General features: G+C 39.5%; 1 protein-coding gene across 2 annotated transcripts in view; it reads left to right on the top strand.

The window, feature by feature from the left end:
- Exoc4 (exocyst complex component 4) overlaps positions 1-25,390 on the top strand; it is a 695,598-nt gene that overhangs the window by 328,715 nt on the left and 341,493 nt on the right. Inside the window, exon 11 of one of the 2 annotated variants that reach the window (XM_040728513.1) lies at positions 10,873-13,114. The exons of the other annotated variant lie outside the window; for it this stretch is intronic. Coding sequence (XP_040584447.1) covers positions 10,873-10,897 — 25 coding nt within the window. The 3' untranslated portion in view covers positions 10,898-13,114. Of the gene's footprint in view, positions 1-10,872; positions 13,115-25,390 lie in introns of those variants that run through there. 2 annotated transcript variants of the gene reach the window in all.

Genomic DNA, 25,390 nt, shown 5'->3' with positions numbered 1-25,390 from the left:
CATTTCTTATTGAGTATTTTCCAAGTAACTTCGAATAGGGAGAAGCAGCCATATCTGATTCTGGGTGACTGGAATGTCAGGGCACAGTTGGAGCTGCCTGCCTGTGTGCTGCAATACTTTAACAAGAAAGCAGAGGAGGGAAGAGAGGATGCTGAGGAAGATACCCATTATGGAAGTTGCTCCTTAATATAGCCTCTTTTTTTGTTTTGTTTTGTTTTGGGTTTTTTTGTGACCTCTCTATTGTAAATGATGTATGTTCTATGCCATGGGTAACATACACGTCTAACCTCCTTGGGCTGCATGTGGTCAAAGGTTGCTATAAATGTGGACCAATATCAGTTTGTAAATACAGCTAAAATAGTATTTTTTTTTTACTTTTTGTCACTTAATTGCAAGCTTCTTGAGTTTGAACTTCATAGATAGCAGTATCTTTACATAAGTTCAGAAGGTTGGATATGCTTAAGAGTAAAACATTGCCAAGTAAATAATAAAAATGCATCTAATTGTAAAAATGCTGAATCTATGTGTCCAGTTTGGGTTTCCCTTTGACTTTAAAACCCAAAAAGCCTTTTAAAAATGGTTAATTCACATACATTCATTCTACAAAATGATGCTATATTTGATTATTTCATTTGTGTGTGCCATCTACTTTGTTCATATTCACCCTTCCATGGATAATAAACTATATAATATGTGTTTTATTTAAGTTGAAGAGAGGATAGAGTAAAAAATGTGTACACAAAAGGAAGTGCTGCCTACCCATAAGCCCACTCAGCCTGGAGTGAGAAAGCTTACATTTACTAATATGCATTTGGTGCCAACTCCTTTTCATGAATTGTCCTATTCCAATTTTCATAATGATCACTTGGGACAGAGATAATACAATTTGCCTAGAGTTGTCCATGACAACACTTTGTGGTGGAATTGATATTTGAATTTTTTAGGCTCTCCTTGTGTTTTGTTTGTTTGCCTCAACACCCAGTAGATTCCCTCAGAGCATTTTCAAGGACAGTTGACCTCTGTGAGATAGCCAGGCCATATAGCATTGACCCAGGGAGGAGGAAGGAAGTGAGCTTGCATGCTGCCCAAAAGTCCCTTGCTTCTTGTTAGCAGGACAGGCATGTATGTGTACAACAAGGCTCTGTACAACAAGGCTCTGGAAATGAGTTCTTGAGAAGTTACTCTTCAAGGGAAGTACAACTCACAAAACGTTACATCCACTCTGTGTGCTTAGCTGCTTATCATCATCTTAGCTCCAGTTAGTCAACTTAAAAAAAGAAAAAAATATTCTCTTTAGCTCACAGTTTTGTAGGCATTGGTTCATGAAAGCATAGTTACTGTGTGCCCTGTGGTATAGTAGTTCACGATCACAGGCCCCCTAGCAGAAAGGAAGCTGTTTACCTCATGATAGCCAGGAAGCAAAAAAGGGAAGAGAGTGGACATTGGAAGGGGACATACTCCTTCCAGTGAAATAACTTTGGATTACTAGACACTTCTTAAAGCTTCTCCGCTGTGTTAATTATAGTTGTGTTATTGTGTCCAAAATAAAGGTATGTTTTGTTTCCTAACTTGAGAGCACATTGGTCAGAATAACATAGCAGAGGGACGCAGTTCATGTTAGAGGGAGCATTTGGCTACAGGCTGCTCACATCACAGTGGGTAGGAAGCACCAAGTGAGGCAGGAAGTGGGGCAGGGTATAGCCTTCAAAGGCTCACTTAGAGTGGTTTACTTTCACCAGTTAGATCCTACCCATTGAAGGATCCACACAGCCTTCATGAACAGTACCACCAGCTGCAGAACAAGCCTGTACCTGAGCCTGTTGGTGACTGTTGATCAGACTATATCTCCTTTCCAACAGCAGTAGAAATGATAAAGACCACATCATTAATGATGGGCATTAGTGGGAACATTTCATATGCTAACTATAAATAGAAGATACTTTGCACATCTTAGGAACTGTCTCCAAAGCACCTATAAAGGCTTTGTCATTTGCTGTAGGTTACAGAAGCAGTGATTGACAGATTCAAATCCCAATCCTCATGATATTTAAACCCAGGTTCTCAGTTCCTGTGGTATTCTGCAAGGTGCTGCTTTAAACCCTCAGTCAACTCATTCTCAGACCATAGTCGAATGATGTTTAGAAGTGTGGCACCAAAGTGCATCTGAAGAAAGTAGTTGTGGAAACTAATGTGCAGACAAGGGTGTAATAGCAACTAGTAGATGTCCAAAAACGGTGGAAGAAATATGTGATGTGGAGATGCGTGTCTTTGGAGACTTTGACAGGAGTGATTTTAAAGAGAGAGAGAGATTCATTATGCCTGAGTGTACCATACATTTTGAAACTTTGGATTCATTTGTTTACTACATGATTATTTTGGGCTATCACTTATTGGGATTTAAGAGCATACTTTGGTAGTCTAGACTAATAGATCTGAATATGTGTTTCCTCATACGTTAGAATCCATGTGCATTTCTCCTTTTGTATCTCTCCTTTTCTAAAGTCCACAGAGTACAAAAAAAAATATGAAGAACTGCAATGTGGCGTCTGCCTTGCTGAGAATAGCAGAATAATGCCAGAAATATATAGCTAGTGACAGTGGGTAATCAGGGAAATTTATTAGTGGGTTATCTTAAAAACATAATTTTCCATGCTTTATAATAAGATACTCAAAACGTTTCACAGACTTGCTCAACTTCCATAATAATATGTCATGCGTGAGTGATAAGCCTAGTAATATCTTACACACACACACACACACACACACACACACACACACACACACACACACACACGAAATGGAGAACACTGTGAATCAGGGCAAACAGTTACCAGGTTTTGCATTTTACTAAACCCACCTGCAGTACATCATGGGGTTTTTCTCTGCTACCTCTTTGAAAGACTTTCTTCTTATTTGGGTCCCAAAGGAATCTCCCCTTTGAGTTTTCCTCAGACCTCCCTGGCACATCTTGAATTCTCATCCTCATCTACCTGACTTCTCATGATGTGGTATCTGGCTTCATTTCTTGGCTACCTGCTCAGTTTCTACCCATATTTGTGTCCTTGTTAGCCTCACCCAATCTCAGGGCTTTAAAGGCCATGTCAGTCTGACGACTTGCAGATTTCGGCCTTAGCCTGGAACACTTCACTGAACTTTTGGCTTTGATGACCTTTTGCTTTCTTGTCCTTTCCACTGGTTTGTCATCTAGGAGTCTCTAGTTTAAAGTATCCTAAACCCAGTTCTGCTCTCTGTGTTCTGTATTTGCTGTCCTTTACCCAGTCCCTAGTTTATGTCAGTGACTACACCAAGCTTTCAGATGCTCTCATCGAAGCCTACAAGTCCTGCCTGTTTACACACCTGGGAAGCAGCCCATCAGGAGATGTGTGCTGTTGGCTTTCAAAATTGTCCGGGATGTTCCTGACTACTGCCCACATGTAAACTGCCATCTCGCTTGCATGGGTCATTTGATCAGGCTCTGGTCTTATGCTATAATACTTTCTCCTTTTTAGCCAGAATGATGTTTTATTAAAAATATAAATCCCATTTTAAGCATTTTTATGACTTAACATTCTCCACTAGAAATTCATCCATGGAAAATATTGTTCTTTTCTTTTTTAACGTGGTTTCCTATCCTGTCAGTGTATGTCCTACAGCTTTCTCTTGGTAGATCACTCCCCTCCAGCCAAATGATATTCTAGCTGTAGCTTGTAAGTTCTATGCATCTGTACTATTAGGCATCACCTAACTTGCTTTCCTTGCATCTTCATGGATTTTCTCAAATGTTGCCTTCCTAGTTATCCTAGCTATCCCATTAATATCCCTTCCTAGTTATCCTGGCTCTCCCATTAATATCCCTTCCTAGTTATCCTGGCTATCCCATTAATATCCCTTCCTAGATATCCTGGCTCTCCCATTAATATCCCTTCCTAGGTATCCTGGCTCTCCCATTAATATCTCTTCCTAGTTATCCTGGCTATCCCATTAATATCCCTTCCTAGTTATCCTGGCTATCCCATTAATATCCCTTCCTAGTTATCCTGGCTATCCCATTAATATTCCTTGCTAGTTATCCTGGCTATCCCAGTAATATCCCTTCGTAGTTATGCTGGGTATCCCACTAATATCCCTTGCTAGTTATCCTGGCTATCCCATTAATATCCCTTGCTAGTTATCCTGACTATCCCATTAATATCCCTTCCTAGTTATCCTGGCTCTCCCATTAATATCCCTTCCTAGTTATCCAGGCTATCCCATTAATATCCCTTCCTAATTATCCTGGCTATCCCATGAATATCCCTTCCTAGTTATCCAGGCTATCCCATGAATATCCCTTCCTAGTTATCCTGGCTCTCCCATTAATATCCCTTCCTAGTTATCCTGGCTATCCCATTAATATCCCTTCCTAGTTATCCTGGCTATGCCATTAATATCCCTTCCTATTTATCCTGGCTCTCTCATTAATATCCCTTCCTAGTTATCCAGGCTATCCCATGAATATCCCTTCCTAGTTATTCTGGCTCTCCCATTAATATCCCTTCCTAGTTATCCTGGCTATTCCATTAATATCCCTTCCTAGTTATCCTGGCTATCCCATTAATATCCCTTCCTAGTTATCCTGGCTATCCCATTAATATCCCTTCCTAGTTATCCTGGCTATCCCATTAATATCCCTTCCTAGTTATCCTGGCTCTCCCATTAATATCCCTTGCTAGTTATCCTGGCTATCCCATTAATATCCCTTGCTAGTTATTCTGGCTATCCCATTAATATCCCTTCCTAGTTATCCTGGCTATCCCATTAATATCCCTTGCTAGTTATTCTGGCTCTCTCATTAATATCCCTTCCTAGTTATCCAGGCTATCCCATGAATATCCCTTCCTAGTTATTCTGGCTCTCCCATTAATATCCCTTCCTAGTTATCCTGGCTATCCCATTAATATCCCTGCTCCAAGCTCTGCTTGTGTACCCCGTGTGCTTGGTACTGTCTACACTCTTCATTTTTATATGCATTTTCATTTTTCTCTATGAGGAGGTAGGGATTTTAAGGATTTTGTTTACTCTTGTTTTCTAAAACTCATCATCATGACTGACATGTAATGGCCATCTTTTTTTGTTTAATGAATGAACTTGCTCTCCCAAGTTGTTGAGCTGCACTATACAAGTGCTGCTCCTTTATTCTGTGAATGGTATTTCTCTGTTGATGTCTCTGCTGCAATCATAAGGTGAAAATTTTTACTTCAGCACAGAGATTCCTCTGATATCCAGATCGTGGTCTCCATGCATTGCCTGTCAGAGTAGGACAAGAGAAAAAAGTACATATTACTATCTCCTACTGGGTAGAGTCACTTTGTACCAGAATGGCTTCAAAATGTTATTCCATAAAGGTTAAGCAGTCTGAAACCCTGCATAGTTTCCCTTAGCTTCTGCTGTACTATTAGCTGAAGGCAGATCTGTGCCTAGTTCACCGAAAAGAACAGACAACTACATTAATCCTTGTACTGATGAAACTAACGGCCTGTGACAAAATGAGCATCTACAGGCTGAGCTACCATACAAGGTGGAGATTTTCCTGGTTGGTAAAGAAAAAAGGTAAAAGTGAAACCATTTGGAGAGATGTAAAGAAACCACCTCCAGGTGTCTCTTGGTTCAAGGTGGTTTTTGTGGTATCTCTTCCCCCCCCCTTTTGTGTTTGAAAGTATAAGAATTGTGGGTGATACATGAACACCACTGAATATTAGTGGTGTGGGGGTTTCTGCTATACTAATTACAAATGGAATGTGGCTTTACTTCTAGTGGCAGTCTAGTTTCATTCCTTTCCCTTTCTGTTTCGTGAGCGCTGCCATCCAAATAATTAAGAGTATTCAGTGGCTTGCTGTGTTAGCATCCATAATAGTGACATTTTCTGCGTTTTATATTCCTTTATTTGGGTTTGGACATGTGGCTGCATGGCACATATGTGAAGATCAGAAGACAATTAAGGAAGTTGCTTTTCTCTTTTTATTATCTGGGGATCCAACTCAGTTTAACAAACTTGATGGCAAACTCCTTTACCCACTGAATTTTCTTTCTGACTGTATTATCACAGTGATCTAGATTACATAGGGATACAAGCAAACAAGAAATTTATGTCCACTGTCGTAGTGTCTTCTGTTATTGCTCTCCACTGTATGTATGTATTGTCTGTCTGTCTGTCTACCATCTATAGATGGTATCTATAGATGGCATACTAATTGTCTAGACTGACCGTCCAGTAAGTTCCAAAGACTCTCTACCCACTGCTCTAGGACTTCAGACCTCTGTCTTTACACCCGACTTCTACATAGGTGTCTATGATCTAAGCTCAAACCCAGTACTCAACACTTTACCCATCTAGTCATTTCCCAGCCTGTTTTTCCTCATTCTTAAGTGGTGAGTCTTTCACTTTCCTATTTGACTTTTGTATTGTTAGTTGGATGATCTTGCTTTGTCAACTTTTTTCATTACACACTGTCTGGTGAGTACCAAACACATAGAGATGCATTTCATAGACTGCTTATACATTTAAATTGTCAGTGCTGATACCAACATTAATATCAGATCAGCTGATTTCTAAAATTCCTTTCACCTCTAGACCTGAATTACTGTGTTGAGCAGTACATTGTACTAGGTTCTATAAATTCAGACTGTGTGTGAGTTTCTAATGCATGGGCTTTCTAAGAGCTGACTGTGAAATACTAAGTAATCAGAATTACCAAGGACTTTAAAAACTCATTCAGGAGCTCCAGTGTGTCCTCTGAACACTGTTCTTAGTGTTTGCTGCTCCCAAAATCCCAATATTGTGATTAGATATTCACAATATATTTTTACTCTTCAGCAAGATTATTTGGCAGACCGTTTACTTCCTCCCTTTGAAACCTCCTTGGATTAGATACAAAAATATGGCCTCTCCATTTGTTAGTATATAAAGTCCTACTGTGGCGTGATTCTATAAATCTGATTTTATTACCGTTGTCCACAACAATTTCTGATAATCCTGTGAGAACCCTCACCTTTGTTTGTCACATTCCAACTCTATCCTTGAGTGAGAAGGCTACCTCTAACATCTGCCCAAGAACAAAGGGTTACATGGTTAACTTCAAGTTCCCAGCTTTGCTGTGTAGTCTCTTAAATTTTATGTCCTAGGGATTCATTTACTTTTACAAAACATTTTTATTCCTGTTTTCAGTACCAGTGCATTTCCTTCAGTTTCCTACATGCATGACTTTTATAGCCCAGTATAAAGTAGAATGCTCTGCCATATTGATTTAATGGTATGTTTCAATAAATTTTCCCATTACCGTGCTTGCTGTATACCAGACAGCCGAAGGGGAAACAGACAGATGTGCTGGTTAACTAATTTTAAAAGAGAAAAATTCCATTTTCCCCATCCTTTAATGTCAGAGCTGTCCTGCCAGTGACCTGATCCTGAGATGTATTGGGTTCCCCTGACATCTGTTACAGGAAGCAGTGACCTGACCTTTTAAAAATTTTATTAACATTTATAAATTTGTTTTAGTGTATTATGTTGGAAGCAGTGATTTTTCTTCAGGATGGATTGGGGTGACTGGTGTGCAGATTGATACCACTGCCATACATTATCTGATGGTCACTTTGTAGCCTGCATAGATGCTTCCTTCTTCTCTTTCCTCCCCTCCTAATTTTAAGGCTTATGGCAATAGGGATGCAAACATTTCATCTTTTTCCTTACAACTGTTTCCAAACAGCAGGAGCCATTAACGTCAGCCTTTGCTTAGCATAGGTCTGGCTGCTGCTTGATAAACACTGGGCCATAAGTATTCCTTCATTGTTTCTCTCAGTGCCTGATGCATTCCAGGCACCATGCAGCCCTCAGGGCTGTAAAGGATTGTGATTGTAAAGAATGGTGTCTGCTTGTTACTGTCCTCACTGTCAAGTAACTTGTTAATGGGTGGGTTAGGAAACTGTGATGTACAATTAAGTCCCTAACAAAGACAGCCCCCTGCCCTAGTCTAGGTTTGAAGCCCATTCTGTTTCCCTTCTTGACTTCCCCGTTCTTCTTTTACAATTTCTAAAACCACCTTCTCTTGGCGCTTGCAGCAAAATGATTTATATAACCTTGTATTGTCAGAGAACAATACAACGTCTTTATTAATGCAAATTAGTGGAACTTAACTGTATACAGTTTTGTTGCCTTGGCAATTTTCGTCTTTCTGCTCACACTCAGGAAGTTTAGAAGTCTGTAGTTTTATACAAGGGCAACTCTCCTGTGGCAGCACACAGGAGCCAGGAATTGGCTGCTTTTCTAACCTTGTACTTGCAATAGCAGTTGTGAAAGGTGATGATGATTGACACACCCATCCATCATTCTGCCTTTTTCCAGATGCTTCTGAAACTTAAATTAAGCCTTGCAACTCCTCAGTGAGTATAGGCTGCTGCTTTATTTTACAGTAAATATTTGTTTATTTTATAGACAGGGAAATTGAGGCATTGAGAACCTAAGTGGCTAGATAATAAGTTATAGATACTGCTGGGAAATATTAACTAATGTTTATTGAGCCCCTGTGGAGCACATTTTCATGAGTTCTGGGCAATATATTTTGTTTCTGGCTTTCCTGTTATGCTTGTAGAACACATTCCATGGAACTTACTGCCATGAATTTACTCTTTTGTATTCATGGGGAACTATTTTTTTTGTACATTTTGAATACTTTTGTATTTTTTCATATATTAAACATTTTGTAGTTACTATGCAAGTCTTAATGATATAGACATTGGTCACATTTCTAGGTTTAGCTACTCCATTTAAACAACACTAGCAAAACAAAAATAATGTCATGTATCAATTGTTGTGTCATTACCAGAAAGGTGAATTAAGAAGTGGTTCTCATACCCAGGAAACTCTATTCTAGTTCGTACTTTTTAGTGATAACAGGAAAAATATATTAATGTTTAATTTGTGTACATTTTTAAAAAAGCACTTTTTGTTTTGTGGAACTTCGTAGGACCTTTAATACATACAGCAGGTGCATTGAGAATGTCTGTAGCCAAATGCAGTGTGCCAGGTTTTCTGAGTTTAAGTGAGTAACAACCGCTGGGTTGCTGCTTTTCAGTAACCTCGTAGAGAATTGCTGGTAGAGCACTTTCACTGTTCACTTGCCAGTCAGTCCTAGAGAAGGGGGTGGCAGATAATACAACGTTTCCAGATTAGCAGTTAAAAGTTCTGTCTCATCAGTCTTTGAAGATGCCCTGATCAGCATTCTGAAGAAGAAGCAGACTACCTCCCCACTGCCTCCTTTCACAGCCCCTCTTGGGAATATCTGTCTATAGAAAAGAGAGACTCCTAAGGAATTGACAGTCATACATTCTGTCCTCTTATATTCATTACAAGTGTTTGTTGAGTCCAAGAGAAAGAGATCTTGTGATTTGCTTAGGATACTAGAATAAGTTAGGCGAGCCTGCCAAACCCAAGTCTCTTGATTCTCCTTCACACCATACTCTTTCTCAGTTGATACCTGCCTAGAAGTTTGCTCCTGCAGAGCAAGGGGTATGGGTGGGAAAGCTCTGATGAAAATGGCCTTTAAAATCAGGCAGGACAGAAATAGCCCATACGGTCAAATGGCCTTTGGGATCTCTCACAACAATATCATAATCAGCCAATTTTCCTTTTCTTTTCTGTAGTTGCTCATCTGGTCCCTTATCCTCAGATGTGCGATATTTTCACAAGAGCCATTTTATGTTTGAGGCACTGCTGGGCCATTTTTCCTGCAGTCCCTGACACATACAAAGTGACTTGGAGTTCAGATCTGATATACTGCAGGATCCCTGTGTAGGGTATTCTGAATTGTCTTTAATGTTCAGGGAAGTACAATAAATATATTCAGGAGAGTAAAAACCATTAAAAGTATTGGGTTGAAAAAAAAGTCATAAGATATAGATGGAGTTTCTTTCCCCCTGGTCCCTCAGCTGTTTATGCCCAAGTAAACACACAGAGGCTTATATTAATTGTAAACTGTTTTGCCAATTCTTCAGGCTTATTATTGGCTACCTCTCTCTTAATTATTAACCCATTTCTATGAATCTATGTATTTCCATGTGAACTTGGCTTGCCAGAGAATGCTAGGCATCCTATCTTCCCAGTAGCTACATGGTGACTCCTCTCTGCCTTCCTCTTCCCAGCCTTCTCCTAGGATTGACAGTGACTTAAGATTCTAGCCACACTTTTCTTCCTAGTTAGACCTGAGGTCAGAGGACATTCAGTGTTAGACTTTGTCAAACAGAGGGACCTTAGCAATCATCTCGCCCAGCCTCTGCATGCCCAGGAATGTTATCAACAGCTGGTGCAGAAGGTTCTGTAAGGTAGGGAGGTACGGAATCTCCAGGGTCACTGCAGTGAGATGTGGAGCTGTGGCCTGAGTTTGATGGATGTTTCTGGAGTGAGCCTGGGAAGAAGAGATAGTGACAGGGGTCTGAGAGCAGGAGAGAATATTCAAGGACATTCTTCCTGGATAAGACATCAGTGTTGCCTCTTGTTTTTAAACCTTTCACCTTCACCTTTTCCCCTCCAATTGTTTGGCTGCAGAGTGCAGAACTGAAAACAGTAATGATGGGCTGTTGCTCTTAGTGGGTGGGGAAAAGAGCTTCTGAGGAATCCATCTGGGGAGTGGATGAAGGGGATGAGTTTGCCTGAATCAGGATGAGACATAGAGGGGGAAGGACAGTGCCTGGTAAAGCGTCTGTGTGCCTGTGTCTGTGTGTAGCAAGCAGTGCTAATGCCAAGGTTTAGTTGTTACCTGTCTGCATTGCAGTTCAATTAATGGTAGAAGGGAAACTGCTTTCCTAATGAATCCAAATTTGTAATTTAGTGACAATTCCCAGAAAGTTTCAGGGAAACTGGACTTGAGAAACCAAACAACATTCAAACTCTGCATTGAATGAAGAGCCTGCCAACAGCCCACAAGGTGCTGCGTAGCATGCACAAGAAGATACCTCCACTTACACGGAGTCTCGCAAATCTTGATGGTTCATTGCCATTGGGATGCATTCGTGTTGGTTTGGAACAGGAGAGAATGGTTTTAAAGAGGAAGTTGGAGAGCTTATAGAATCCTTCAGAGTGCTCTGGGAAGAATGCCTGGAGATCCCTGTACTCTTAGAACTTCCTGAAGGGCTTCACGAGAGAATATATTCATTTCTTAGGAAAACTTTGAAAGGACTCTGAAGACTGCCCCCCCCCGTTTAATTTTACATATAAACATTGTATTTTTTACATATTTTCTTTTTAAAAATTTCAGTGTGTGCGTGTTGTCTGTGATGTGTCGGGCTGGGTTCACACATGTCACAGCATGTGTTTATACAGATAATAACTTTATAAGGTTGGTTCTCTTCTTCTACCTTAATGTGTGTTCTAGAGAACAATCTCAGGTCGTCAGTCTTGCAAAGCAAGCACCTGTACCCAGTAAGCCATATTTCTGGCTCACTGGTCCCTGATTTAGTACTGCTCTGTGGTTGTTCAGGAAGCTTTTTTTTGGTTTTTAGACTCAAGTTTCTGGTGAATTTTTTTTAGAATTTCTAGGGAGTAGGTATTTCGACTTTGGTAGTACAAATTCACAATTGGTGCAGTGTGAATACTGAAGGCGCAAGTAGCAGATGTGGTATTGGCTTTTCTTATGAAGTGAAAGGACTTGGGTCAGAGTCTGGCAACTGATGTGAAGATTACCCTGTTGTCTGTGATCTATATCACAAATTCTGTGCATCCCCATTTATGCTAAAATCGTGGCCTTCCCAGCTTGCTGACTCTGGGCAAGTGCTTCAGTCATGCAAGCGTCTTTCCTCATCTGTATTGTGGGCCAGCTACTGCAGTGTTCTCAGCACTCAGTCATGTGGTAGATGTACAAGCTCCTGCTATTTGCTAGCTGCCCAATCAGTGTTTGCTTTGTTTTAGTTTGATTCCATTTGTGACAACACTTTCTTTGCCTGTCTGCCGGAGGGTATTTGTGGTGTTGCAGAGCTATGAAGAGTATCCTGAAAGCCTACTTTTCAGTATGTCAAGATCATGAGCCTTCAGGATTTTCCGTTTAGATTCTCCCATCCTATCTTCCTCTGTCACAGCATAGCATTGTATGACAAGAAATTCCCACTGGATGTTTGCCTCAGTCTTATCTCTTTGGTTGGGCACAGGAAATCCCTGATCATGGTAATCCCAGCTGCTGTTTTGAGTTTACAGAGCTGGAGAACGTTCCTATATAATCTTCTGTCCACACATTTACCTGGACATTTTTGTTTCTATTTATTAGATACTTACATGGCTATTATCATGAGCAAGCAAGCAAAAGCATAAAGTCTGTGTTTTTCCAAAAGAGAATCGTTTTGGAGTAAGAAAAATCAAGTAGTGAACAGATGCTTTGGGTTTTTAAATACTATAAAAGAAGACAGGGTAGGGAGGAGCAAATAGGTTCTGACTGAGTCAGGGTGCTCAGAGCAGGTCATTGTTCGAGGAAACATGAATGAAAGTAGGAGAGAAGTTGTGGCTGTGTAAGAGGTTGCAGCCAGGCAGAGGAAGCAGGAGTTCAAAAGCTCTGGGACTGGGATTGAGATCAGTAAGAAGGAGGAGTGTGTGAGGACAATGACATCAGACAGATGTGAGGGGCAGGGTTGTCAACATCTTTTATGGTGGTACAGACAGAATTGGAAAGCTCTTTTGCGGGATTTGAGCCATTTCAAAGGAATGTTTCATTCTGATTTCTTTCTCTCTCATCCTTTCTAAAGATTACTTTGGCTATCTTATGAAGTAAAAGTACTAATAAAGGAATGAAAGCCATTGTGATAATGCTGCTTGAGGCTAGTCTTAATTCTGTTCCTCTATTCTGGGCGAATTATGCAGATTTGCCAGTAGACCTTGCCATGCCCGCTGTGCAGCCTGTATCCGAGAATGTGGCGAGGGTATTGGGATTGATGGCACAGAGACCAGAAGGCTCCTCAAGAGGGCTCTCTTTTATTCCTATTCTGGCTGGTTATTATATACCCTGACACCAGAGGTGGCAGTGGGTGGATCTGAAAGAGGCAGTTAGTTTTTGGAAAAGGTCGAGGCCAGGGTGTTCCCATGGGCGAGCCCTTTTCAGGAACTTATTGCCCCGGGCACTGTATTATTTTTAGAAAACATGTTTTTAGTAAACATTGTCTTACAGCTGCCTACTCCCAGGCTGATGGGGAAGTGGGTCTCTGGCCAAGGTCTGTTGTCCCCACAGACCTGACAGGACTGTGAGAAAACCAGAGGCCAGTGTAAGCATTTCCCTGTGAACAACAGGAAGAATCCAGATGTGACCTAATGAGATAAGGAAGACTAAAGGAAGACCCTGCAAGAATCCAGATATGAATAAAGAGATAGGAAAGACTAAAGGAAGACCCGGAGTAAGCAGGTCTTGAGTTCAGCTTGGGGCATTTGTAGCCAGTGTGCTTGTAGAGTAGTTACTTGATTTGAATATGTAACAGTTATTTGAATGGTTTCATATCTGCTGTCACATAGGACAACCACTTGCCATGTGTTACTCTGGAGCATGACAGATTGGCTGTTGCAACTGAGGAACTGATTTTTATTTAAATATAATTAATGTAAATTAAATTTCAAAAGATACATGTGGCTAGTGGCCTGTATGGCTGATTGCAGATGTTAATTTTAAAGTCATCAACACGTAGTGCTTTATAAAGCCTCCAAACGAGATACATCCATTTGGGAGGGAGTGTAGGTACAGAGGAATAGACATCTGAGAACCAATTCCACCAGTGCAGAAGTTAGGGAGATAAAGGACTACGAGATTGGGAAGGCTAGTCAATAGAACTGCAGGGTAATGAAGACATTGTGGTAGCACTTAACTTTATAGAGATCAGTGTCAGCATGAGAACTACACACTGTGTAAATGCATCTTCATCCCCTTATAACCCATGCTGAGCCCAGGTCCTAGCAAGTGTTTTTTGTTTGTTTGTTTGGCTTTGTTTTTGTTTTAAGTCATTTAAAAAGTGAAGGATATTCAGTAAACGAGAGGCTCCTGACTTAAGGTTGGCACTTGCATGAGTCGCCACTGTGTGTAGCAATTCTTGCTGATCCGCCTCACCAGCATGGCCACCACCTTCCCCTCTCTCCAGTCTGGCCAGCGTTTGCTGACATGAAGCCAATATGAAGACCTCTTCATTTCTCAACACATTTGGTTAAAGAACCAAACAGCTGTTCAGCCCTAACTTTTGCTTTTCTCCCATATTTTTTTTTTTTTTTGTTTCTAGCATTGTTTCCTTAAAGAGGTCCTTTTAAAGGATGTACTAGCAAGGAAATCTGAAAGTCAGATCAAATTAAATTAATGTATGTGACTAAAAGGTAGATTTTACTCAAAGTCTCTGTTAACTACTGCTGATATATTTTTCCCTTTCAACTTCTCTTTTAGTCTTTCCCTGACCTTTAGTTGTAATTCTCAATTTTGTGCTCCATATGTGTGTGTGTGTGTGTGTATGTGTATGTGTAAGTATGTATGTATTCAATCCTCTGTTCATTTCTCCTTTTATTCCTTTAGTTTGAAAACTCTTCTTTGGTTCCTTTATGTAACTAGACTCAGCCTCTTACTTAACACATGAGTACATCTTTGCTTTGTTTGCTCAGGCACTGATAAGCTTAGGTGGTCTATTTCTCCGTAGCCCCCATCTCTGTCTTCATTCTTTGTACCAGGTATTGCCTACCTCTTTTCCATGCCTGGTGGGTTGTTTCTCAGGACCCCAGACTTACCACATTTTACTTGGGGAGAAATCTCAAAGCTAAGGGGACAAACGTGCTTTTACCTTGCATTGGTTTTAAATCCTATGGCCGTTCATGTTGGTATGATTTTGAGTTGACTCGATGGCATTCATTTCTTTACATGTGTCTTTGTGACACTTCACAGTGGTGAATAGTGCAGCTGACATATAGAGTGCGTTCTCATTCCTGTTGTTGAAAGTACTGTCAAGTGTTCAGTGTTTTGCTACAGGGAGGTGTGCAGAGGAGCAGATGGTGGGGTAGGATGGAGCCTGACCCTGAAGACCCATAGTGATTTTCTGTAGTGCTCTACATGGGGGGCAGAGAATTGGTGTCACTCTTAAGCATCCCAGAGCTTAAATCTGCCATGGGGAAAAAATGCAGAGTTGTGTCTTGCCTTGAATGATTAAAAGGCACATGAAGCATGGGGAAAGACAATCCCAATGGGCTGGTGGCTAGAAAATCTCAGAAAATCAAAAGCTGTAACAAAAGCAATTGCTTATAACCCTAGAAACTACAAATGGAAATGAGCAAGGATTCTATGTAATACAAAAGATGAATGCACACACATTCCCTGCCCAATGGGCTTTTAATATAAGACAAATCAATTAAGGCAATATGTATAGTAATTAAGTCTTAGAAAGGGTCAGGACTGTTGGATTCTTCATGCACTTCATACATTTAGTTTATTTGGAGTTCTTCTGTAAGGATAATTATATTACTTTAAGATATGAATTTTTACAACTGAGCTGTATGGAATCACTGATTATTAAATGAATTTTGTGTGTTTAACCTTATAATTCACTCACATGCCCTATATGTGCCTTGAAAGGGAATGTGTGTCTTTTAATGTTTCTCTATGTTAAACTAGATGCCTTCTTTTATTGCTGACATATTACAATGGGTGTTTTCTGCATTTTTATGAAGGGCCTATTAGCAGCTTAGGCTTGATTTAAAGAACTTATCCAGTGAATGAATACAGTTCATCCCTATGAATGAATTTAGTACTTTAATGTTATTTATTTACTCCACACCATAAAATGTAATATAATAATAATTAATGAGTCCCTTGGGCTTATGGTAAAACTTAGTGATTATCCTCTCAGCGGGAAGATGAACACAATTTGAGTGGGGAAATAATGATCAAAATTCACCATGCACACTGGGATGCCATTTATGTACCTGAATCTAATAAAGGCAGAATTATTGTGCCTAATATCATGCTTAGCACTGGCATCTGAATGTAATAAGACTCAGGAACAAGAAAGTCTCAGTCATAGAAGTAGGATGTTAGGTTACATCACCTTCAAATTGGCAGGACAAATAAGATAATGTTCTCAATGTCCTTAATTTCCTATAATATGCAAGTGTTAGGTTAATGATTTTTACCCACAGAAAACCCATCAACCTTTTGTATTTTGTTTCAGGAACAAAGTTACTTCAAAATCCCCTCATTATCAATTCCATTTGGAATTTTCAGGATGACTATCAGCTACCTCTATATACACTACCTACAAACTAGAGTCTCAGAGCATCACGAAGAAGGGCTCTACTCTCATAATTAGAAACACAGAGTCAATACTGAATGTTCAGAATTCTCAGGATAATGGGGTTGAAAAGGTGGCTCATCAGCTAAGAAAACCTGCTACACTTGCAGCGGACCCAGGGTGTGATGGAATTTCTCATGTGTCATCCTAGGCATACACCCAAAAGAGAACAAAATTGTCATCCAACCCATCCACTCCCAGATAAAAGCCCCCAGTGTCACTTTGGTCTGTTTGCACTACACAACTGCTGTGGCTTTAGGTTCTACTCCAACTTTTTCCTCACCATAGATTTCAGCTTCCAATGCATCCTTTAATTGCATAGATATTTCTTAAGTTCTTACTGATGGCATAAATCTTGCTAAGCATTCTCAAAGTTAAAATTTAATAAAAGGTCATTTCTACTTTCTTTAAGCTCTGTGGCCACCCAAACTACAACTTGTAAAGGGAAGCTTTTTCTTTGAGAGGAGCCTTCCTGCCAGCCTGGTTCTAGAGCCACATCAGTCCCAAATAAACACACAGGAGGCTATATTAATTATGAAGCTGTTGGCCTTGCTTGTTTCTTACTGGCTAGCTCTGACTTAAGTAATTACCCCATAATTGTTAATCTAAGTATGTTTCTTACCGGAGAATAGTTCCGGGCTTCCTACCCCATGGCGTTGCATGTTGATTCTCCTTGTGTTTCTCCTACCCAGAGTCCTTCTGGACTCCTAGTCCCTCCTATCTAGATTCCCTATTGGCCAGACAGTGCTTTATTGACAAATGCACAGGACTTCCCCAACAACAACTGCTCTTAAATCCTTTGTTTTCTAATATACTTAATATGCTGGACTCTTTTGGTGTTAAACAGAAGGATTTTCTGTATTTTAAGTTTCTTTCATTGGTAGATATATTTGAGAGTACACACTGTCTTAGTGTCACCTACTGAATTGGGATATTTATTTTATATTGTTTTATTTATAGTATGATCAGCAGTGTACTCTAGTTTAAAAAAAATCTTAACTTTTCTTGTTTTATACTGTGTTTCAGTTTCTCTCCTGTATTTATTGAAGTTAATAGCAAGCTATAAAAAACACTTAGAATTTGATGATATGTATATCTTAGTAAAACTGTTATGTGTATACATAAAGAAATTTCAAAGATCCTATCTGCTTGACAATGCTATATACTGAAAGTAACAGACAAGTAACCTTCTTCAGTTAGAATGAGTCCTTGTAGAAGAGATTTGTTGGGTCACTATGCTGTTTCATGGATTGGCTGCCGTATTCCACATACTAATTCCAGTTCGAAAACATGGAGAAATCTTACTAATTGAAACTAATTGAAACACCCATTTGGATAAGAACCTAAACAGGGTTCAGTAATTCCCAATTTCCCACTCTGCTTGCAAAACACAATATAAGTATGGAATTACCCTCTTCACAGCTTATTACCCCGTGTGTTCATTCACAAGGAAATAATTTAATGCAATTTACTCCCAACTGTTTTTCTCATTGCTGACCCCATTATTAAAGTAACTAAATTCTCAAGGTTACATTTATTTCACAATTATTTAATTTCCTTAGAGGTCATACATTTTTTCATACCTGGTCCCATTGTGTGTGTGTGTTTGTGTGTGTGTGTGTGTGTGTGTGTTTGTGCTCGCGCATGTGAGCGTGTGTCTGTCTTTCTATGTCTGTGTTTCATTATTAAATGTCTACCCTATATGACCAATCCATGTCTTGATAACTCCTATCTCTGTTTTTGCCTGGTTTCTTTTCTGCTTGTTTTGAAATCTGAGATCATGGGGCAGTGTGGAATGAGGAGAAAGTGAGTAGTGCTCGGGTGGGGGAAGGGACACTTACATGTTGCGTTATAAATGAAACTGTTCTTGGGGAAAAGCACCTTGTTTTCACACTTACAAGGACTTGAGCTTTATAAACCACTTGGATGATGGGAGTGCTTGCTGTTTTTGACGTGCCCTGCCTTAGAATAGCAGACATATGTGCGTCCACCTGCGTTACCCATAGTCCTCGTGTTTCTTGTCTGGAGGTTTTTCTAAGAGAATGAACCATTATGTTGAAAGTGAATGAGCCATTTTGAAAATTGTTAAACAATTTTATTTTAAGAATTTTATAAAGCTTTTTGAATTATTTTTCCATCTTTATTGCCATTATGCATTTTAAGTTTTCCCTAAAGTATTTTTTTAGATAATATAGTACTTAAGTTTCCTTTTCAAACTTGCTATGGCCAGCTTCTTTCCTTCCATGCTTTTAGTGCTCTGGTGAGCTTTAGGAAGTTTTGTTCAGTGCGACTTTCACTGTAGAGCTGCAATAGCAAAGCCTTGGGGTGATGTCCAGTTCTTACCCTGCCCTAGGGTGGACTAGAGAATACGTTTAGCTGTGGTAATACCTTGCTTGTACAAATAAAACCTGTCTGAAGGTCACAGAATGGAGCTTGCCGCTAGCTAACCATAGAGGTCTGGAGGTCTGTGCAGATAAACAGGAGGTGAGGTAGCTGGGCAGAAACAGGAAGTGAAAGGTCCTCTTTCAGCAAGTGGCAAACTCCATTTTCTGACCTTCAGACAGACTTTATTTGTGTAAGCAATATGTCAGCCCATTTAGCTTCACTTAAATCTCACCTTTTCCACATAGAATGATACAGGTACATTAACTATAACCCTTTATAATCAACTGACTGTGGCAGGCATTATATGAGGTAGGCATTGGTGTACCTAGATTTTTCTTTTGTTTATTGCCCAGAATTAGGAATTTGAAAGGTTGTGTTGTTGTTGTTAGTAAAAATGGGCATGGAGGTGCATGCTTGCAATCTCAGCAGATAAGAAGCCAAGGCAAGGGAATGCCTTGCCTTTGAGGCCAGCCTAGGTCACACGGCCCCATGCCAAGAAGCCAGACAAAAAAACGATAACAAAAAACACTCAATGATAGAAATAGGCGATGACATGGAGAATAAAATTAGCTTTTTAATCTGCTTGTGATCAAAGCATGATGAGCAAGTGCGAAATTTCTACTAGGTGTAAACTATGCCATTTTTGTATTTTTTGTTCTTAGATTCAGTGAATGGCCTCCATGCTTTTTGTTTATTTTATTTGATAAATGTGTAAACTTTCTTCTCTCCCAGGTGTAATCTCTGTTCTATAACATAATCCCCTTGAATGTGAATCAGAAGCTAAAACTCTGGTTGTTACCTAGAGAACAAAAAAGATGTTTGTGTGTCATTCTAGACAAGAGAGTGATTGATGGTGTTGATATCAAATTCTGAACTGAAATAAATTTTGCCTCCAATTGAGAGAAAATAGTAATAAGACGGGTCCCCTCTGTCAGCCAGTTCACACATATGTACCTTTTATTTTCTTGGTATGTCTTTTCTCCTACTTAAGCCTGAAAAAAATAACTCATTTTTTTTCCTAATTTGAATTAACAATATAGTGAATTTTTTTAATACCTAAAATAAAGACTGTAGACAGCCAGCACTTTGTACATGTTTGGTCTAATGCCTTCCTTGCCTTCTGTAAATCAGGAAAGTTCTGGGAAGGAAACAGCTTCCCCCAACACCCCAGGTTGTCAAATGGATGTGGCAGGTTGCTTTTTCAGTTGTTAGAGATGTGTCAGGAATATTCACTCTTCTGACTTCATTTTCGTGCAAGAGCTCCTGCCCCTCTTGTAACATAGATGATTCCAGCTGAATTCCTAGTAAGAAGCAAATCAGAGTTTTCAAAGAATAATTTTGCTTGGGTCTAAGGAGCAAATCACCTTTCAAACACTCCAAAGGTAGTTATTGAAATACATTTAAGCCCCTAATCACTGATGCCTTTGATGAACTTTCTCACTTCAAATACATCAAAGAAAGTAAAGTGAGTGGAGAGAGCCATTAGAAAATCATTGCGATAAACACCTGCATTGATCCCCTTCTCTTTCCTTGTCCTAAGCTATTTAGGTGGACTTTTTATGGAAATCAAATTCTTCCATACCATTTAGGAGAAATTCAATTAATTTTTAAGAAGGCAACAACATACTCTTTATTTAAGATTTCAGAGAACAGAGGCAGCACTGTGCCTGCCCACTTTTGGCTGTGACTTTCAAGTTGAACCTTTCTGATGGTAAATAGTAAATACTCTCTTGCTTATGCCTGTGTGTTTTGGCTTTAAAAAAAATCAATCTCTGAGAAAATGGGCTTCCATCTTCCTTTCAGCCCTGTCTCCTTTGATGATTGATGCTAATTCAGTAAGTTGCTGACCCAAGAAAAAAGAATGGTTTGTGCTGTTGTTTTGAATAAATAAACTTACAAAGAATCAATGGCTTTAGCTTAGAGAATTAGGTGGTGGAAAGCCTTAAGTCTCTCCTGTCGTGTTTCTCATGTAAATAAAGCATGTAAAGGGCACTGAGATTCCTTTTCCAGTGACTCAAAGTTGCTCAAGGGGAATGATTTGTTTTAATTTAAAAATAAATGTTCTCTCTGTAGCTAGGGTAAGAAAAAATTGTATTTATGACAAAACATATACTTGCCTAATAGTTCAAAACTGGTAGGAAAAATCAAGTTTATATATTTATTGGACTTCATCTTACATTCTATGGTGTTCTATATGGATTTAGTCTTCTGTGTCTGTAGAAAAATTTGGAGTACTTTATTGCTATGATCTGCTTGATGCATACATTTACCTCAGTAACTGTACAGTTTCTGGATTGTAACAGTATTTATTGACTGATTAAGTGAGTAATTTCCTTTTTCTGAGTCACCACTTCCCTTACATAAAATGGTGCCACCAATGTTAGGATCAGGGAGTAAAGGACTATTCTTAAAGCAAAAAAAGTGAATAACTGAGTTCCTGGCCTTGAATATGAGACTTAGAGGTCTTATAGGAACCCAAGCTAATTGAAAGTAAAGGCAGCTTTGCTTTTTATTACTGTTTATTTTGGTACCACTTATTCAGCAGTGTCTAATAAAGACTGTCTCACTTCCGTTTCTACTTGATCAACAGTTTAGTCAAATCAGCATGCATTTGTGGTAATAATACATGCAGAATCAGAATTTAACACTAGTCATATAGATCACAAACAACCTTACAAAGGCAGGAAATATTACAGCCAGGCTCAGTGTTGTATACCTGTAGTCCCAGCTCCTTGGTAGCTGACGTAATAGTAAGTTCTCTAGACCCCAGGAGTTCCAACCAGCCTGGCTGCTACCTTCTTTGAATAAAAAGTGAAGAGGCTAGTAAATTATGGTATTTCCAGTCACTGATTCGGCTTTTTTTGTTTTCAATGAGTATAATAAAACTTTATGTGGCAAAGGCAAAGATTAAAGAAGTTTATTCACATGGAGCCCATGGATATTGCATGGAAATATCACATAGCGTTTTACCATTATTCTCACTTATGGTTTAATGAGCTAGTATCTATGAAAGTTTTAGTATCAAAGACAAACCCATATACTTTGAGAGAATATGAGATGTAAGAAATGATATCTCAAGTTCTGTGAAACATTAATAAGGAATAATAGAGCAAATAATGATATCTGAGCTCATTTCAGAATTTTCTCCTATTTTTCTGTGTCCATCCAAAGAACGGTTCTATTAGGATTTGGGGAGAAATTGTGACTAGGGGTCAGTGCCTGTAATGATCTGATACAACTAAGCCTGTTCACACTGATAGAAAGAGGAGGAATAACACCAGTTCATACCAATGTAGGCACACTCCAGCTCACACCAATGTAGGAACATGCCAGCTCATACCAATGACACATCAATTTACACCAGTGTAGTAACACACAAGCTCATTCCAATGTAGAAACACACCAACTCATATCAATGTCGTCACAAACCTGCTCACACCAGTGCAGCAATACACCAACTCACACCAACTTAGGAACACACAAGCTCATTGTAGGAACATACAAGCTCATACCAATGTAGCCACACAACAACTTACGTTGTGAAATATTGTTTTAATTGGGCTATGATGTGTTTATGCTGTGGAATATTATCTTAGCTATGTGAAGGTGTGTTACATTTATTTTAGGATCTTTGCATTTGTAGTACTGATTAGAGCACCCAGCATCTATGTGATTTTATTTTATTTTATTTTTTTATTTTTATTTTTTTTGGTTTTTTGAGACAGGGTTTCTCTGTATTGTTTTGGAGGTTGTCCTGGAACTAGCTCTGTAGACCAGGCTGGCCTCGAACTCACAGAGATCCGCCTGCCTCTGCCTCCCGAGTGCTGGGATTAAAGGCGTGCGCCACCAACGCCCGGCCTATGTGATTTTATAGGAAGAGCACGTCAGGTGGTTAGTCTAACATTCATCAGCAATACCTTTGATTTAGAAATGCAATGGCATCAACAGTTGACTGTCTCCTAGCCTAGTCCTTCCTTTCTCTCTGTAGTAATGTGAATTAGTAAGAATGGGGAAGTGTTGACCTTTATGCCTCATTGGTTGTACATTCAGGGAAATCTCCCAAAACAAGAGAAATCAAACAAAAACAATGGAATCTTGTGATGGTCAAATGAAATGTTACATATAGAATAGTTTTAAATTAAACCTAAGTTGGAGAAACAATATAAGACTTGTTATCGTAGGGTTACTATAATTATGATGCAATATCATGACCAAAGGCAGCTTGGGGAGGAAAGGCTTTGTTTCACTCACAGTTCCATATAACAAACAGCCCATCGTCAAAAGCAGTGAGGGCAGGAAATCAGGCAGGACTTGTATCTGGAGCAAAAACTGATGCAGAGATCATGGAGGCGTGCTACTTACTGGCCTGCTCTTCATTGCTTTCTCAGCCTGCTTTCTCATATACTCCAGGACCTCCAGGCCAGGAATGGCACCACATACAAGGGGCTTGGCCTTCCCGCATCAGGCAGTAATTAAGAACATGCTTTACAGGCTGATCTTAGGAGGCTTTTTCTCAACTGAAGTTCCTTCCTTTCAATAACTCACGCCTGTGTCAAGTTGACATAAAATTAGCCAGCATACTTGTTAAGGTTTGAAGTGTCTGTGTAAAATTACTTATTACTGTGATGGTTTTAGCACAAGTCAACAGTGCTTTTGCTACTGCTCTTCCTCCTAGGAAACGAAAACTAATCCCCTGTTCTAGAATTGGGCTGGGCAGTGATGGCATTCCACTCACCCCAGTATAGTATCTTAGGCTTAGAGGAAGCAGTAGAACCAGGAAGGTTGTTATATAACTTTCTCTCACTCTTTTCCACTGAAGCAGTCTGTAAATCCTAGAATTTTCTGGCCTCCCCATGAAGTAGTACATCAAACTTTGATGTGAGCAGTGTGCCCTGTCAGTGCTTAGAAGAAAAGGACATCTTTATCCCCCAAGACAACCACAGCAACATTTGAGCAGACAGGCCTTCCTCCGTCTCCCCACCCCAGTTTAGTACTACAAGGATGTACCTGCCTTGTCCAGTAAGTACTCTCTGCAGCTATCCTTTTCTTGATCAAATAGTAGAAATAGAAACAGATTTCTCTGTTCCTTGTGTTCTCCCTTTGGAGGGTTCTCGTACTTCCTAAAAATCATTTGAAATGCATTTGTTTCTGTATTGTTTTGGAGGCTGTCGGTCCAGCCTGGCCTTGAACTCACAGAGATCCGCCTACCTCTGCCTCCTGAGTGCTGGGATTAAAGGCGTGTGCCACCACCTCCCAGCTTGTTTCATTTGTTAATACATTTTTTGTTATCATGCCCTCAGGCTCCAACCTAATTGGAGATGAGAACTATTTTCCCTCCTATAACAAGATGAGTCACCTCTCAAAAATACAATGCACTGAAAAGCAAAGTTAATTTTCAAAGGAAGAAGTAGAAGCTGGGGAGATGGTTTAGGTCTTCCAGATGACCCTGGTTTAATTCTCAGCACTCAGGATTACAAACACCTGTGACTCCAAGCTTGGGGTATCTGATGCCCTCCTCTGGCTTCTGGGAACACTGCATTTTTATAGTACAGACATACTTGCAGACAAAACAGTCAAACATAAAATAAAATTGAATGGTTTCCTTAGGAATTATTAAAAAGAAGCACACGCTCTAAGTTCATGCCCTCAGTAGTAACATGTGCATTGATACCATCGAAGCCCTCATGTGAAAATGAGAGGAAATGACCCTGTGAGGGTCTTTAAAAAAAATTCACAACTGTCAACCCTCTGAGAACATATGAGAAACAAATAGTTCATTTATACTCTTCAAAAGCTTCTAAACAATGAAAGAAGGACTGTGGGAGACTAAGGAGATGTGACAGCTAAGTTCAGTGTGGCCTCAAAGATTGTGTCCTGCAAATGAAAGTAAACAATAGTGGATCTGAGTAGTAGAAATGATAGCAATGTATGTAGCGTAGTTAATGATATACCCATACTAATTTGAGTTCTGGTAAATGCATTATGATTAAATAAGCAGAAGCATCTACAACTTCCACACTTTATTCACAAGCATACAATTATTTCAACATAATTTTTAAAAATGTTCTCTGTTGTACCAGTATATAACAACATCTTTCCACAGAAATGGTAGTTGTATATTATATTTAATTCTATACAATTGTGACCATTATGTGCCCTCTGTGGTCAAGGATCTAAGTGATGGGGCTATAACTCAGTGGTGGAGTGTGTGTGGTAGTATGCTTAAGGCCTTAGATTTGCGTCCCAACATCAAGTGTGAGCATGTTGTATCATATTTTGCCTTTAATTTGATGTTCTTTTAAAAATGTTTCAATTTACCTTGAAGAAATCATATCAAAATGATCAAAGTAGAAGATTAGTAAAATATATAAACATGCAAATTTGACAAATGGTAATATTGAAGAAAATTTAATAGGTTTAGAATGATAATGACATGTTGAAAGACCCCTACCCAGGACCCCCTAGGAAAAGAAAAGCAAGGCCAGGCCGTTGCCTAATGAAAGAAACCCAGACCAGGTGTCTCACCCTCAAAACAGGATGTCTGTGATCACTATAGCAGTCATGGGACCCGGATAATAATTGCTGAAGCGTGCTGGGAACTTTCATATGACAATACTAGAAAACCTAGTCCTTGGCAACTACCCTGGCCCCCAATTGTGTCTGATCACTATAGCAATCATGGGACCCAGAT

The sequence above is a fragment of the Mesocricetus auratus genome, unplaced genomic scaffold (assembly GCF_017639785.1).
Source record: "Mesocricetus auratus isolate SY011 unplaced genomic scaffold, BCM_Maur_2.0 Super-Scaffold_100019, whole genome shotgun sequence".
Lineage (NCBI taxonomy): Eukaryota > Metazoa > Chordata > Mammalia > Rodentia > Cricetidae > Mesocricetus > Mesocricetus auratus.
Note: the sequence above shows the minus strand (reverse complement) of the source record. Positions and strands in the feature narration are given on the sequence as shown.